The sequence below is a fragment of the Apteryx rowi genome, unplaced genomic scaffold (assembly GCF_003343035.1).
Source record: "Apteryx rowi isolate R43461 unplaced genomic scaffold, aptRow1 scaffold_40, whole genome shotgun sequence".
Taxonomy (NCBI): domain Eukaryota; kingdom Metazoa; phylum Chordata; class Aves; order Apterygiformes; family Apterygidae; genus Apteryx; species Apteryx rowi.
The window spans coordinates 579,770-596,395 of record NW_020450530.1 but is presented as its reverse complement, the minus strand read 5'-3'; the positions used below and the strand labels follow the sequence as shown (position 1 = coordinate 596,395).

At 45.5% G+C, this 16,626-nt stretch overlaps 1 protein-coding gene across 3 annotated transcripts in view; it reads right to left on the bottom strand.

Annotated features, from left to right (window-relative positions):
* Nucleotides 1-1,516: 1,516 nt before the first annotated feature.
* Nucleotides 1,517-16,626, bottom strand: part of GGT5 (gamma-glutamyltransferase 5) — a 52,165-nt gene continuing 37,055 nt past the window's right edge. For all 3 annotated transcript variants that reach the window (XM_026075038.1, XM_026075036.1, XM_026075037.1), the window contains 11 exons: nucleotides 16,076-16,206; nucleotides 13,503-13,589; nucleotides 12,151-12,340; nucleotides 11,354-11,511; nucleotides 10,067-10,213; nucleotides 9,525-9,658; nucleotides 8,707-8,909; nucleotides 8,123-8,214; nucleotides 7,158-7,267; nucleotides 5,016-5,123; nucleotides 1,517-4,776 (listed from right to left, as the gene is read on the bottom strand). In XM_026075038.1, the coding sequence (XP_025930823.1) occupies nucleotides 4,630-4,776; nucleotides 5,016-5,123; nucleotides 7,158-7,267; nucleotides 8,123-8,214; nucleotides 8,707-8,909; nucleotides 9,525-9,658; nucleotides 10,067-10,213; nucleotides 11,354-11,511; nucleotides 12,151-12,340; nucleotides 13,503-13,589; nucleotides 16,076-16,206 (1,507 nt within the window). In that variant the 3' untranslated portion in view covers nucleotides 1,517-4,629. The remainder of the gene's footprint in view (nucleotides 4,777-5,015; nucleotides 5,124-7,157; nucleotides 7,268-8,122; nucleotides 8,215-8,706; nucleotides 8,910-9,524; nucleotides 9,659-10,066; nucleotides 10,214-11,353; nucleotides 11,512-12,150; nucleotides 12,341-13,502; nucleotides 13,590-16,075; nucleotides 16,207-16,626) is intronic.

The window sequence follows — 16,626 nt, the reverse complement described above, 5'->3', positions numbered from 1 at the left end:
AAAGAGGGCATGCTACAGTTTCTCTAGTTTGAAGGTGAGCTACTGTTAATCAGGCAATTAATGACCTCGTAGAAATCCATATCTGATTTGGGACAGCTAAGTGTTCTGCACCGACATGTTGATGGGGTTGGTGTTTGCCTACCACTATGGACTAGTATCTCATAGTAGATAAACTTAGCAAAGTTCAACTCTTGACTCAGATCAAAACTGAGTGTTCCAGGATGTTGTTGAGCTCTGGACATGTTTATGAAATCCTTGAAACATGAAGGTCTTAGTAACTGATCTTATCTATTTGGCTCACTGAAACTTCCTGTCAGTTTATAAGAACTTGAAAATTCAGAATGCATCGAAGAGAAAATAAAAGGCTGAAATTCTAGGCTTTGGGAACCTTCTCTTTCCCAGTAGTTTCTGGAATTGGGGAGAGTCTGGTTTCAAGGCATAAAGTGATAGCTAGATTGTGCATAAATCAAAGGGTGATGGCTTTGGGATATATATTAGCTTATAATCACTCCTGCTAGATGAATTGCTTTTGCCAAAAGTAATCTGGTATGTGCACTGTCCTTTTTTCTTCCTGTGCTGCTACTGCTGCATTAGGTGCAGCTAGGACAGTGATTGTGAAGAGCGTAGTGGCGTTGTGTTCCTGGATGAATGAGACAGATGATTGATTTTGGGCCAAGCTTTTATCCTTTTATCTCTGAAYCGTGAATCTGACTTTTCCATTTCTTGTAATTCCAGGATAGATGCCACTCAGTGGCAGGTTGGGGTTCAAATCCGGTTTGCAAGGCAATTTAGGATGCTTATATACAAGGTCATGTAAGGAACCACATCAGCTGTTATTAGCTGGAAATATCTGGCCCTTTGGACTTAGGACTGTTTGTCAAATGATCGGGATTGGCTGAACTTCTTCTTGGCTGAGTGAGGTCTGGGAAATAAACAAATAAAACTATTGCATAGCAGAATAAGCTTAACAAAACCTTTCAGTCACTATAGTCTAAAGTACAACAGAGAAACCCTCCAGTTTCAGAACACAAGCTAATTAATTTCTGGGAAATGATTTCTGGACAAACATGCTATCTGAAACAAGCTTCGGTAACGGCTGCTGGATGCATCTAATGGTTTGTGGTGCAGAAGTCATACTTATGTTCCTGACTCTTATAACTGGTCAGAATACTCCCTTAGGATTTATAACCTATGTTACAAAACTTCCCCTCTGAAAAGCTCAGTTTTTGCTATTGCTAAAACCACTTTCTGTTGAAAATTATTCCTATAAATGCATTTGAATTCTTGACTCTCTGCAAAAGTGGATTAATTTTTTGTTGTTGTTGTTCTAGCAGTACCAGTCCAAAGAACTGATTTCAGGTGAACGTGAAAAGTGCTAAAGCTTGCACTTGCATCCTAGGCTACTGAGTCTCCAGAATGAACAGATGTTAGTGGTGGAAACACCTCTGTGAAAGTCCTCTCAAACAACTGCTTGTGTGTTAGGCTAGGAAACATCTTTAGAGGAAAAATTCCAAGATGGGTTTAAAAACACTTTATTAAAAATATAATTTAAAGACTTCATCAGAAAATAGAGTAGCCTCTGTACAATGGTGCTTTAAAAGTCCGTGTAAATTGACTAAGTACAAAAATAATGGTTTCCTGTTGGCATCAGCATGAATGGAAAGGGACCAACCTGGGGGACTCTTGACCCAAGCAAGTTTTAGCAGCAGCGGGGAGGTGGCAAGCACAAGAGCAGAGGTGCGAAGGGAGATGCATTCACTCAACTTCACCAGATGTTTTGCCTGTAAGAACTCCAGGATTGGAAGGATTTACAGCTGTGAGAGATCTGCACTCTCGTTCCTTTCTATTTTGCAAAGAAAACCTGTGACAGGTTTTAAAACTACTCAGTGGGCTCAGTTTCAATGTCAGTAGCAAAGTAGTTAAATCACAGTACAGCACTGGACTGCAGATAAGGTTACTTTGTGTCATGGCCCTTTTACTGGTGAGACACAACGGAGTGTGGCCCGGGGCACTGTTGAAGACTGCCCTGAAGCCTAATAGGGAAGCAAGAACTACTCTCCCTGCTTCCAGCCAGTTCTTGGTTGCTTTCTGTAAGCTCTAAGCACAGTTGGTCTAGCTAGAAGTAACTATAGATCTTGCTAAAGCCGACAACCAGTCTAGATGGTCTGTCTGGTCCTGAAATGTGAGCCGCAGATGGTGTCTGGTGCCCATAAGTGCTTCCCCTGTAATGTCACTGCAGTTGAGGTGGTATTTCTGACACTAGAACCAATGCACCTAAGACATGGTAGCTGAAGCAAGGAAGTCATTAATAAAAGTAGAAAACTTTTAGTTTCAGCAAATTATGTATATCAAATATGGCTAGCAAAAAAAATTCTTTTAAACCTCCACATACATACACAAATTAAACAAAAATACCACCCAACTTCAAGCTCTAGGCCCATTCCCTTTCTCTATGCTGAAATGTGAATTTGAGCAATGCTCTAATGCTGTATAACAGGGTGTTTTGCCACCTCTATGGCTTGAGTAAACAGCTCTGTTCAAGAAACTTTAAGTCTTCAAGAAGCTTTAAGTCTTTCCTGAATTAGGGAATTTAACATACATTCCACTTGGAGAAAGGGGGGGGGGGGGCATGCAGCTGGCTCTAAATGTAGGTAACCTGTCTTCCAGGTGCATGAGTAAGTGCTTGTGGGCATGATCTGGCAACTTAGGAATACTTTAGCATCAGCTCTGATGCAGCTGTGCTCATTCCCTGAACTGTCCCTAGTGTACAGTTTCTGAAGGAAAACACATGTCTGGCTCTCGTCAGCTTTACTCTGAATATCATTAAAATGCCATTGAAAGCTGAGATTTCAACAAGTTGATGGCTTAATTGGACAGACTTTATGGGTATGAACATAGACTTATAACCTATCTGGCTTTGTTCACAGCAGCATATGTGGATGGGTAGGCCTGGTTTTGTTTTGTGTTTTTAATAGTGTGTGCTCAGACACTTGTCACAGTGTTTACAGAGACAGTTCATTTGTTTCTTTACTAGGAATCTCTCTAAAAGTGGGGTGGGAATACCGATGGCTGGAGGTAAGGTGAGAAGTAACGTTTGGGGAAGAGGAGGGATTGGCTAGTGCCTTGCTCTGGCTTTGCTGTGCCTTCAGAAACACACATGCAATACTGTCTGCGCCTATAGAAAAGTGCAGTTTACAAGGTTTTTGGAAATGAGGGGAGTTGTTGGGCACTGTTGCAACTTGCCCCTGGGTATTTGAGAAGTGCTTTGTTAAATATGTCTTTTTACACATCTAATTCCCTTAGTCGTTGTGAGCAGGGCAAGGTTAAGAAGGAACTGCAACAGGCCTCTTGCATCAAGATGAATGGGTTCAGGTCTCTCCTCCAGGAGTTTGTTCTGTTAGTGATGGTTCTTAAATAGTCCTACAATTTTCTCCTCATAATGTTTAGTGATTGTTAGACACCAGTCTTGGTAAACAGGCAGTTAGGCTATGGAAGAAAAAATATTCTGCAAATGTCCAATAGCACCGCATCACTTCTCAACAGTCATAGTAGTATTTGCCTGACTAGGCTGAGCATACGGTGACAAATCAAGTCATCTGATCATGCATCCTTTGTATTTTGCAGAAAGTTACAAAGCTTTCAAGAACAACATCTCTTCCAAAGCTGTCCTCACCTGCCTTCCAAAACTACTTGTCTTCTGCAAGCAGAAGGGGAGGAAGAAGAGGAGGGAGAACTGGCAGCACAGGGTGGGACTCCTCTCGCCAGAGGGAGAAGTGCCCTGAGGGAGCGGAACTGAGGCATGTCCCTCCTGGGAGCAGGGAATTCACATTGCTCCAAGGGAGGCTCACTCTCAAGGTCACCAGTGTGCGGTGTTGATGGAAGCTTCAGCACAGTTATTCTGGGCTCCTGGGGCCCTCTGTGTCCCCAAAGCAGAGAGCACACAGGTGAGCATGGTGCTATGGTGCTGATTTTATCTGCCACCTCTGGGACAAGTAGGGCTTCTCTGGATGGGAAAACCAAGATGGGGAGTTTGGAGTTTTACTCTCTTCCCCTTCCAAGCCCACCCTGTGACCCCAGAAGTTGGCTCACATGTGATTTTAAAATCCGGAGCCTACAGCCACTTCTTGCAATTCTAACACCAAAACACTTACCTAAGCAAGAGAGCTCAGTTCCTTACTTCACATCTCTGAGCCCCAGTAATAACCTTATCATAGCAATAGCTTGAAAGAAACTAATTATACTCTTAACTGAGGCTCTCCAGCACGAACGGAAGATACAGCTAGGTCGTTTCACAGTGTTCCCAGTGGGTTTTGGACCAATTTTCCTTTCCCACCTTGTATATTCCTATTTTGAATAGCTGTTCTGCTCAAGAAATACGTTATTCCAAATATTGAATATGTAATGGAAGATGTAGCTCTAATCAAGGCTGGCTGACCTGTCCTTGTATTGTCTGAGGGTATTTATTTGCAGTCTATTGTAGTTAGGCGTAATCAACAGTTTTGTCCATACTCTGGGAGGCATCCTGACGGGAACAGCTGATGTTGGCATGCCCAAGCCAAAGCATGTTCTGGATTTAGTTATCTCCTGGGGTTTTTGGTTAGAATAAAGGAGTTGTGATGGCATCTGATGCTAATATCCAGCTGATTTCCCCAGCTTCCTTATATCAGAGTAAGCAGAGATGCATTTTCCTTCCCTGGAAATCCCCTGCACAACATTCATTGCAATCATATCTTTCTTTTCTTTATGTCCTCTTCTCAGCAGGCCGCTCCTAACCTCCTGTAGGGGGGAGAGCAGAGGAAATGGAATGAATGGGGCAGGGTTCTGAGCTGTACCAGGTCTCAGTGTTGCCAGGTGTGAAAATGAAGGATGTGTATGTGGGGTCAGGTTGAGAGAGTGAGATTCAAGCAAGAATGAGGTTAGCTAGAAGTACAATACATGTTATTCAGGTGAGTTACAGATGTAATCTCCTTCCTATCAAAAGGAGAAGACCAGAAGATCCAAGTGAGGTCACTCACCTCACTGAAGTGTGTCTCAAACAGGATTTTGTCACCTTCAGTATGCATGATGGGAGCTGCAATGGCATGTTCCAGGTCATAGCCAAGCCATAGCTTGTTTATTATAGCCTGCAATGAAAGAAATCCCGCACTGATTGGAGGTAGTGAATAAGAACCTGGGTCACAGGCCACCTTCCACACTGGTGTAAATCCAGACCACCTCTACTGTAAATCCTGCCTATAGGATGGTGCAAACCTGCAATACAAGAGTGGCTGCACTGGTCAAACCAGAAGTCCCTCTAGCCCGGCATCCTGTCTTTGTGGTGGCCAACAGCAGGTGCCCAGGGCATAGTGCAAGAACAGGGGGAACATGTAATGATACTTCCCAGAATGCTCTTCCTGATCCAAAGCAATGTCCTTGAATTCAATAGCTACTAACAGTTCTTTTTATCTTTGTATTGATGGATCTTCTTTCTTTCTTCAGATACTAGAAACAACAATTCCTTGCAACAAGGAGTTCCGCAGCATAACTGTATGTTGTGTTTGTGGATTTTTTGAGCCTGATAATTTCATTTTGTTCCCCCTTCTGATAAAAGTGACAGCAAACAATCCTTTTTTCACTTCACCAAGTCACTTGCTTTATAGATTTCTATCGTATCCTCCTCAGTCATCTTTTCCAGGCTGAAGAGCCCTAGTCTGTTTTAACCACAGTTGAGAAAAGGCTGTTACATACCTGTGACCATTTTTTGCCCTTTCCTATGGGCAAAGCACCAAGCTGTCCTTGAGGCATTTCCAGCTGCAGTTCCTCCAACATTCACTGTCACCTCACAAAAGCTAATTTTATCAGCCCAGATCTCTATGGGACACGACTGGTGAGCTTTCTGCCTGAGAGAGCTGGCCATTTATTCCTTCTCCGCATCTACTATCATTTAAACATTTATGTATGAGATCCTTCTCTCTTATCTCCTGGCAGCACAATTCCTCTATGAGCCTTTGAGGTACCCTGTTTGAAACCTTTTGGAAATCCAGGTAGGCTTCTGTACATGTGTAACTCTTTAACAAAAATATATAGTGATTTATGAGGCATGACTTTACTATACAGAAGCTGTGTTGCCTTTCCCAATGTATCATAGTTACTTGCCTACTAACCCTATTCTTCAGTGTAGTTTCTACCAATTTGTCCCATACAGATATTAGATACTGGTCTGTAACTCCTCAAACTTTTCTCTAGAATTTTTTTTAGAATTTGGGTCACACTTTCCATCTCCTGTCTTCTGGTACTACAGCAGGCTGAAGTGAGACTACACTTCAAAAATTTGCGTGACTGTCATTTGATTCCAATTCTGCTGCTGTTAATTTTTACTGATTTATCCTATCACCTTTTCTTGGTCATTCAAAAATAAGGTCCTAGTATGGAATCCTTCCCAAGCTTCTCTTCAGTGAAGAAAGATGAAAAAGAAAGTAGTCTTTTTCCTCATGTGGCCTTATTTGCTTTTATTTCTTGATTGCTTGACATGGTGTTTGTTAGACTTCAAGCCTCTAAAAGCTCTTTTTCTATAACATTTGTTACTCTTTGTTTATATGTGGTGTTGGTTTTCCAGTTGTTTTATTTTTCTTGTCAGTTTGCTTTTGGGGGAACAAAGTTTTGGGCACTGTCTGGCTCCTTTCCTAATAACTTCCTTTACTTGCTATTTAATTATTCCAGCTTCTTCCCTTTCAAAAAAGAATTGAGAGGGTCAGCAAACATTTGCTCTGACCTCCAACCTGCCACCTTTAGTGCCTTCCAAATTGCAAACAAAACAGAGCACCAAGGAGACAAGATCTGGGTGGAGTTGAGCAGAAAGAGCAGGTAGGCCTGACCATGGCTGGAAGTCTGGGAGGGCTGAAAGAGCTGCTGACTGTTGCAGGTTCTCCCACCTCCTCTGTTCCCTGTTCCCTCCTGGAAGTAGTGCAATTCAACAGCAGAGCTGAAGCTACCCCTGCCTATGTAATGCTAGAGGTAAGAAGGGGACGATAGACTGAGTCTGCAGCAGGCCCTCTTCACTGCTGCCTCCAACATAGCAGTGGTAACAGCAGCAAAATGATTCATTTTGTTCAGGTTTGCAAGATGTGTGCTCCCCTTGCTCAGTGGAAGGTTTTACTGTGTGGTACATGGTCACTCACCATAGCAGTAGCACTGATAATCCAGCTCCCACCGGCTCCTCCGATCACCAGCATGTCTCCTGTCTTGGTTACGAGAATAGAAGGCACCATGGCTGAGGGAGGCTTCTCTCCTAGAGAAGAGGCAGAGAGCATTATTCCTTCTATGTGGCTGTTTAGGGAGTTGGAGGGACACACAGGTTTATCTGTTTTACCCTTCTTGTATCATCTCCCATAGAAAATCAAGCTGCTACTCATTGTTTGAGAAGCCTAAGTCTTCTGGAGAACTTGATTCCCTGTACTGAGACACAGCTTTTACAAACCCCAACTCACAAGAAGCTGGCCCTTTACAGCACCAGCTAAATAGGAAGCATCTCTTGGTGCAGGACAGGGCACTCTGCAAGTATTCAGGACTTGCTGCAGCTCGTTCAGCTCAGCCAAGGAACTATCAGCAATCCTGCCAACACAATACTGATGTCCCCTCTCTTGGCAGACACATAGGACCATGCATCAGGGAAGGCTTATTTCACAATGTATCAACAACACTGTGTTGCAGAACTCAGTGTAAACCTATAGCACTCCCTGACTGTGCATACAACCGTACACTTTTTCATGGATGAGCCTAGAAAATAGGCAAGCTTGCCTTAACAGTAGTTTCTTCACTTATTCCCTCCCTTCCCCACCCATCCACAATCAACTTCAGCATTTTTTTTTAATCTCCAATTTCCCTAGTCAGAAACCAAAACAAAGTGTTCTTTCGGTTCTTTTCTTTACACAAAAGAACCAGTATTCTTTTATGTAAGTGCACGTGTGCATAGACTTGGACACACTTGCTGTGGGGCTTAATCCTCTGTTAGTTTGATACAAACTCCCTCTCATCCAGACCTGGAAAAGAAAGAGTGTCTCAGGTTTGTAGATACTCCTTGCCCAGTTGTACATGGCCTGCATCTCCTGGCCTTGTTTTTTATTTTGGGGGTGAGAGTGCTCACCTGGCTTAATACTTCTGTTTGCTATGCAGAAATCAGCAAGTTCATTATTTAAAATGATCCCAGTTTGGTTAGAATATACAAAGGAGCCAAACCTGCAGGGGGGAAAAAAGTAGCTTTTCAGTGACCAGCACTTTCCTGTTGTGGATGACATTAGCAGAACACAGCATCCTGCAGGGTTGCCCCTGCCTACTGCCACCTCATCCCAGCCTGGAACTGCACCAGCTACAGTGTCCAAAAGGCTTTTGCACTGCTGTGCTGGAGCTAGATATAAGCTCCCTGTTACTGGTAGATGTGGGAATTTGCCCAGCCCACAGAAACTCTTCTGCCCAGCCTACAGACACTCTTAGCAGAGCTCAATAAGTTGTTACACTTTTGTGGCAGTGAATTGTGATGTTCCCTTCAGCTGATACACCAAGACCTGTGCTCTTTCATGGAAAAAGCATTCATGAATATGAGACATTCCCACTGCATAAAGCAGGGAAGCCCAAGGGGTTTTTTGCACTTCTGGTGCCAGCTCCTGCATGTACCCTGTGAGCCTGATACATGGACTGTGTAATCAAAATGCCAGCCCCTTGGCTACTCACGGGTAGTTGATGGTGCTGGTGGCGGACACGGCACTGCCATCTGCAGCGAGCACAGAGATGTGGGTGGTGCCCTTAGTTTTGTATCTGTGGCTAGAGGTGGACTCCAACAACTGGTAATGGCTGAGTGGATGGTCACCGCGGTCATCTATTTGGCTTCTGACAAGCTTAGCAATTTTATCAGATAGCAGGGTCCTGGCAGTCACCTGCAAGCACAGCAAGAACAGTAAGCCTGCATCACCAAAGCAGAGACATGGCTTTCTGTGGGCACAAGGTCAGCTCAAAGTGTCAGAGCTTAGAGACCTGCACTGCCAGCATTCAGCCTCAGTCTGAACCCCCAGGCCAACCTCATCACAGAAAATGAAACAAGCCCAGAACAGAGGCACCTCAGCGTTGGTACTGGCATGTGCATGCCGTGTATCAGGCAAGAGCAGAGCCAGACTAGAGCTGAGCAGAAATTATGGACAATGCAAACGGGCCTTATCCTGCCTGCCCCCTTGGCCAATTGAGCAGTGCTGCTCTTAACTAGCAGTTCTAAGTATTTTCTTTCCTTGTCTGGCCGCAAAGCAGGTGGCTGTCAAAGCATCTCTTGGTGCTGTTGCATTCTGCTGATAAGTAGACTAGTCAGGGTGCGGTGGGTAGGTAGCCTGCTTGAGGGCTTGGCACACAGAGGCTAAAATGAGTTTGTGACTTGAAGGTTTAAAACCAAAAAAACCAGCAGCAAATGGACTTCCCTGCTTCTCCTTGTCAAGAGGCAGTGTAGAAGAAGCTGTCATTGCTGCTGGTGTCTGGGGCTGCCCTAACATACCATGCAAGCTCACCTGGGCATCAGAGAATGCTGGGTCGCTCATATGGGGTTTTTGCATATTGCCAAACTTCAGGGCCTCTGCAATAAGATGGTAGTTTTCCACCTTCTCCTCAGGTGTTGCCAGTGAATCTTCATGGAGCTTATACTCTACAGAGCAAGATGAATTTGTTTGGTTTAAGGACTCAAGGCGATATTACTTCAAGAATTGTAAAAAATACTGAAAGGAACCTCCTTTTCCTTATCCCAGTTCTTACCTGGTTTCCCCCCAACACTTGAGCAGGATGTGGGAACAGGGACAACTAAGTACTAATTTCCAGTGTGACTTCTGAAGCCTTGGGAAAATCAGGTATAATTTGGCCTTGGCAGTAGCTATGGTGATATTGACCCACTGCAAGAATGAGCCAGTTCATCTCTAAAGTGGTCTAAGGTGTCATGCTGCAGGGCATGGGCACACTGCTGCTCTGGGGCCCATTCTGGCACTGCATTTCTATCCACTGCTCTAGATGCAATGTTCTGTACAAACCTCTTGTCGCCCCTTTTCCCTTATGAATTTACCTTCGAGTATCTTGAGGATGAACAGGAGCACAGCACCTCCCATGGGTGGTCCAGGAGAAAACACTGTATAATTGTTCACGGTAATGTTCAGAGCTGAGGACACCTCTGCTTTGTATGCCTTAAGGTCCTCCAGTGAGATATTGGACTCTTCAAGAGAAAATTTGAGGGGCAGCTAGCATTAGCACATTAATATAAATTTCTAGTAGGCACTCATATAGGCTGGCCACATCAGAACCTTGGTAAGGCTTGTAAATGGTCATCCCTTTATACTCCAAATTTCTTCCACCAAGCACAGCAAAAAGTCTTCATGTATCCTCATCTACTACCGAACCCCAGGCCAGCATGAAATCTAAGGGTGCTGCAGAGATGAGCGCACGAGGGCTATGGGCTAATGCCAAGCAGCGGGCTGGCTCTCAAGGCCTGAGTTATAAGGACTGGGGAGAGGTCGCTTCTTCCCATGCCAGATACCACTCCAAGTGGCAAGCAAATAGCACATGTTGGCTTGCCCCTGGTGCCCACTCACTGCTAGCTAACGGCCAAAAATGTCTGGGATTCCTTGATCTAGGAAGATCACCTAAGCAAAGTATGAAAAAAGTTCTTGGAGTGGGGACGTACCAAAGCTAGTGCTAGCATGCCTGTGCTGAGGGTGGCCATAAAAGACATGGATAAACTGCAGCAACCCACTATGAGGCACATAAAATGCAGTAATCAGTGAGTCTCAGCTTTATACTGGCACAGAACAAGCGAGTGTTGGGCCTTCCTTGGGAAACATACTCAGTACAGGCAAGGCTGCAGCCTGGCAGAGCAGGGACTTATTTTCCTACCTGAAAAAAGCTGTTCTGCTAATTTTGCTGAGTCTGAGCCAAATCCAGATTCTTCCAAAGACCGCAGTGAATTTGACCAGAAAATATTTAGCCCAATATTTTCATAGCTTGATGGTTACTTTCTGAAAAAAATATTCATTTTGATGATGGGTCTCTCTAGATTTTGGGCCCATCTGTAGATGCTGTAAGGCAATGACTGTGGGTGGGGAATTTCACACAGAGATAAAGACTTGTCTTATATATATCAGGTTTCTTATAAATCAGGTTTCTTAAGAGCACTATGGGATACACAAAACTGAAGCACCACAAAAAGCTTTTGAACCCTTAGCTGTAGCCAAAGTTCTGAGCTGTGCCAGAATATGTCCTGCGTCTTGGTTTCCTAGCAACACAACGAAGATGACAAACACTTTGTAATTGCCAGGAAGAAGCCTGTCTACTAGTATGAAATATAGCTGTTACCTACCAGCCTTCCTCAAGTCCTCCACCAGGGCCTTTCCTATCGGCCCCTCATAAAATGCCGAAGCTCCATTTTCTGCCACAGCTCGCAGCGTTCGCTGCAGTGCTGGCCACCTGAAGGTCTCTCCATGGTTCAAAAACCTTTGACCTTCACATAGCAACGGGCTGTTAAAGAACATCATTGATCAGTTTGCAGCATGCGATTACTCTCTCCCCAGTACCAGTCTCTCTTTCCTACCCAAAGCTGATTTGGCTTATGCATATCTTGTACTCCCAGAGCCTGCACTACACTCCCGTCTGCAAGGAGAAAAGCTCTTCTCAGCTGATCGCTACCCACAGCAAGAAGCGTTTCTTCACTAGACAAAGTTTCCTCCCCGTGGACCTCAAGCTTTGACCCTGGCTCAAGTCAATGGGACTTCTCCAAATGAGCATGTGCTGTAGGGGCCTATTGTCAGGGGACGATTTCCACACTGCTGCGCTCTTTCAACAGATGGAGGCAGTCCACATTTGGCCAGTCTCCTGGCTGTTATTCCTCATGAGCAGATGTGCTTAGTAGACTGTTTTGCTGTGCCAAGCCACTCTAAACTAAAAAAAAAAAAATAGTTGCTAAAACAGAAAATGATTTTCAAAAAACAAAAAGCTATTACATCCCCCCCCTCCCCCTCTGGAATAGGCTTTTCCTCCCTATACACAGCAAATATTTATTCAGCAGCAGCAGCCTGTGCTCCATGGGAGCATCAAAGGAAAGGTGTGAGCTGGGGGCAACAGTGGTCCCCACAGTTCAATTTAATCCATGGCTCTTACCAGAGGCTTTGTCCTGGTTCGGAGAAGTTTTTGTGACTCATAATTTTGTCCATAACTGGGGAAATTACAAGTGGCTCTGAAAGGAGCTTGATGGTTGGTTCAAATAGTGATTTCCATGGTAAGCGGCCATATCGCTTGTGGGCTTCTTCATACCCACGAATTTCTCCTGGTACAGCAATCCAGTGGGGCCCTGAAGAGCAAAATGACAATGTCATACCCAGCAACACTGATCTATGGGTTTCACCCTTCTGAAAGCACTTCAGTGAAAGTGTACATTTACAGAGGCAGAACTAAGGCTATCAAAAGCAGGCTTGGCTTTGTATTTCCTCCTTCTGTTTATTTATTTCTTCCACTACCTAATGGGAGGGGTATAGAGAAACTGGAGCCAGACTCTTCTCAGAGGTGCATGGTGAAAGAACAAGAAGTCACGGGCACAGGTCGCAGCAAGGGAGATTCCAAGCAGATAAAAGGGGAAAAAGTCTTCATGATGAGGGTGGTCAAATACTAGAACAGCAGCCTAGTGAGGCTATGAAATGCTCCATCTTTGAAAAAGTATAAAATGTCACAGGACATGGCCCTTAGCAACCTGATCTGACTTTGAAGGCATCCAGGTTTGAGCAGGAGTTGAAGTAGAGATCTCCAGTGGGCCTTTCCAGCCTTGAGGAATCATTCTTGATTCCTCTTCAGGCCCGTCTTCCAAGAACACAAAAATCTCCTCCAGGCACTAGGACACTCCCAAAAAGAAAATGTGTTAGGGAAGGAGAATGAATGCAGCAAGGGATGTGAAGAGATCCAAGATGTGCTGCTAAAGCAAGAGTGCCCATTGCCAAACCAGTAATAGCAAATGGATCTGGGCCTCTGCAGATGGTATCGAGGCGGCAAAGAGGTAGTTGAGCTGAGCTGGAGCACAGCAACTCAATTCCTGATTCTTCCAGGCCCCTTTCCCAGCTTAAGGACATGGAGAAGCACACCAGATTTATTTCTTTCATTTCCAGGGAATCTGAGCAGTTACTGACCATATTTTTCTCTGTAAGAACTGCTGGGAAATGAGGACTCTGGGAAATCTGGTCTTGAAATGCAGTCTTCCTCTGAAGAGTAATTATGTATTGGTTTCTCCTCATGCTCTTGCTCCCACCCTCTTGGCTGGTCAGGGTGCCAGTTTTATGGCCAAAAAGAAATTTTTTATAGGCCTAAATTTTTTTCTTCTGCAAAAATCAATGCAGAAAGAGCATGAGCAACCAAATGGGACTGCAGACCAGAAGCAGGGTGCCCAGTTGCCTGCAGCACTCCCCCCCCTCCCACCAGCTTTGTGCACCACTTGGCATGAGGGGAGGTCCACTCTCTGTCCTTACCAATAGGGACATCAGCACAGCGAGTCAACAAATCGCGCAGAAACACTCGTGGGACTGTCTCGCGAGCATTGATCACCTCGACTGTTCCTAGAAATGAGAAGGGGAAAATGCATAACAGTGTCTTGCTGAAGGCAGGTGACCCTCACCGCCAGCTGGCTGCAAGCACCACACATGGGCTGGCAGCCCAGAGCCCTACTGGACTGTGCTGCAGTGCCCTAAAGCCTTTTGCCAAACCTGTCAGGCACTCTTGTGGCAGGCTGCTAGGCAGGAGTTGGCAGCTTTGTTGCTGCAGAGTTTATCCCCTGCATTTGTATTTTTTTTAAAGACTATTCCAACCCAAGTGTTTGTGTCTTAAAATGAGATCTCTGCCGTGTCATCATGCCATGCTCTCTGCTTCATTCCAAGGCCCCAGTCTTCCCATTGCCTTCCCCGCATACACTGTCTTCTGCTCCCACACTCTTATTTAGAGCAAACTGAACAGTGCTGTCCTAGAAGCAAGGTGGTTCAGGGACAAGGTTAGGGCCCAGGCCCCCACAGCATGGGTATGCATGGTTGTGGCCCAGCTCGCCAGGATTTATGACCTTGGGCTGAGGCAGTTTCATGCCAGGGCCATTAAATCGCCAGTATTAGGCAGCTAATCACGAGAGCCCAGTGGTCACGCTCTGAGCACAGCCACTTGGACGTGATAAAGATCCACCTCGCCACTCAGCAGTGTGGTTTGGCCCTTCCCTCTGCATCTGGGATCTTCTCCCTTTCCCCTTTGCAGGATCCAGGTGGGAATTAACCTGGCACTGGGAGAGAAGGGGCAGCTTGCAGTCATCCTGCTCCTTTGGAGTTACCTGAATCAACCTCCAGCACAAGGAGGGAATCCAGCACAAACTGTTGGGATGAAGGGATGGCTCCTTCCCTCCCCATTTCAGCAGCCACATGATGACACAGCGGCAAGGCCTGACACAGACCCTCTGGTCACATCCCACATGCACACCCAGTTAAGGCCCCACCATGGCTCGTGGGCCAGGGATATGGACTGGGATGTGCTGCTTCACACCTGATTTGCAGTGTCCCCACACCTCCTCTACTGGTGGGACATGTCAGGGACATAACATGATCCTTACACCCCCTTGGTGCTCTAAGCAAAGCCTTGCCTCACCAAAAACACAAGTCTTTTGGGTGTAATGCTGGCTGGTGAATTTAGAAAAATAAATGAACAGAACTTCCAGAAAGACACAAAGCCTGCTTATGCTTCTGCACTGACAGCTGTTGCTTGTCTGCCTTACTATTTTGCATCAGTAGTTCTAGAGGGCCATTTTCCAAGTGATGGTGAGGCATATCCATCATGTTTATAAGTAGGATGGCGATACTGAAAAACCCTCTATATATCAGGAAGCTTGAAGGGGAATTAAAGAAAAAAAACCCTCTTATTTCACATCTACCCTAATTATCCCTCCTCCTTCTCTGCCCTCAGTCTATCTTTTTCTGTCATAGGCCACAGAGCCGGATGCACTGTGAGAGCCCACGGTGCTACTGTACCAAGCATGTGAGCCTGACACAGCTGTGTGTGGCTCTGCACAACCGGATAATTCTGGCAGTAAAACAAGAGAAGGTCTGTTGATAGATAAGAAGCAAAGTTACATGGCATTGCCAAAAAGGGGAAAAAAAAAATAGGTGCTTTGCCAAAACAACTATTTATTTCATAAGATACAGCCAAGTAATTCCAGACTTGTGACCCTGTGGGACTACTCAGAAGGTTTTTTTTTTTTTTTTTAATTATGACATTGTTATTGTTTTCATTGTTGATTTTACTATCTAGATCTATAGGCTCTGGGGGTTTTTGATAGCCAAGGCAGTTAAAAAAACATTAAAAATGTAAAAGCAGGAACACAGCAACACTTAAGGCTAAGCCAAACACAGGAGGGCTTCCCGGCAGGCCCTGAAAATTGCTGGATTTAGATTTCTGAAGGGAAGACACATCCCTTGGGGCAGGAAGTTTTATCACCACTTTGAGAAGTCTGACCTATTCCAGCAAGGATGGTGTGAGACGCCCCACGCATGCAGGCTCTGCCCAAGTGGCAAGCGTGAGGTGTGGGATGGCGCCCCTGAAGCACCAGCCCGAGGGCTCAGCCACGCCAGCAACAGCCTGGGCTGCCACACTCACGGCCAGCACGAGCACCTCGCTCCGCTGCCGTCTGCCTCCCTAGCAGCACGGGCAGCACAGCAGCAACTCGGRCAGCACCACTCACACCTTGCTGCACGGGTCAGACATGACTTCTTTGAAATAAAATTTGAGGTTGCTTTGGAGAAGGAAGGGGAGGCAAAATCAGTTCATTTTAGATCTAAAGCTCCTTCCCCGCCACGTGATCTTGCTGTGAATAACTGCACTCTTCAGTCTCGTTCTACAAAAGTTGTCAGGATAGCTCCTGTAAGACTCTTTCAAAAGCATGTTTTTTGATTGGAGCAAGCAGTTTTATATTAAAAAATGCACAGAGAGAGTATGAAAGATGCTGGCTTCTCCATGGCTGCTGGGTGTCTGAAGGGAGATGGGGTGCCATGGAGAGACCAGGGCTGGCCCATACCTGTGCTGGCATTATAGATGGTAAATATGACCCCGCCACCCAGGCCTGAGCTCTGAGGATTCATCACCGAGGTGCAGATCAAGGCAGCAATAGCAGCATCCACAGCTGTGCCTCCACTTTTCAGGATGTCCCTGCAGAGGAAAGAGAGAAGAAAAGATGATCTTAAAAGCCAAGAAGAACAGAGGATGAAAATGCCTCCTTAGCACAAGTGCAAGGCATCCCCAGCACGACAAGAGAAACCAGCCACTGGTAAAAGCTATTGGCAGCAGTGTGGTGCGTGAGAGTGYGGAAAGGCTCCTTCCTTTGGGGGAGTGGGACAGGGAGAAGGAAAAGTTGATGGGAAAGAAGAGAGAGAGTCTGCAGGAGGAAAGGACAGCCAAGGGCCAGACCTGCACAAGGTTGTTGGAGCACATGCCAGGAACCAAATAATTCATTTCTGGCTCCCCACCTGCCTTTTCCAGTAAAAAGGCACATGCTGGATAACAGGAAGGGGGCACTGAAGCAGGAACGACAGGTCAGTATGAAGCAAACTCTTGGGACTGAACATTTCA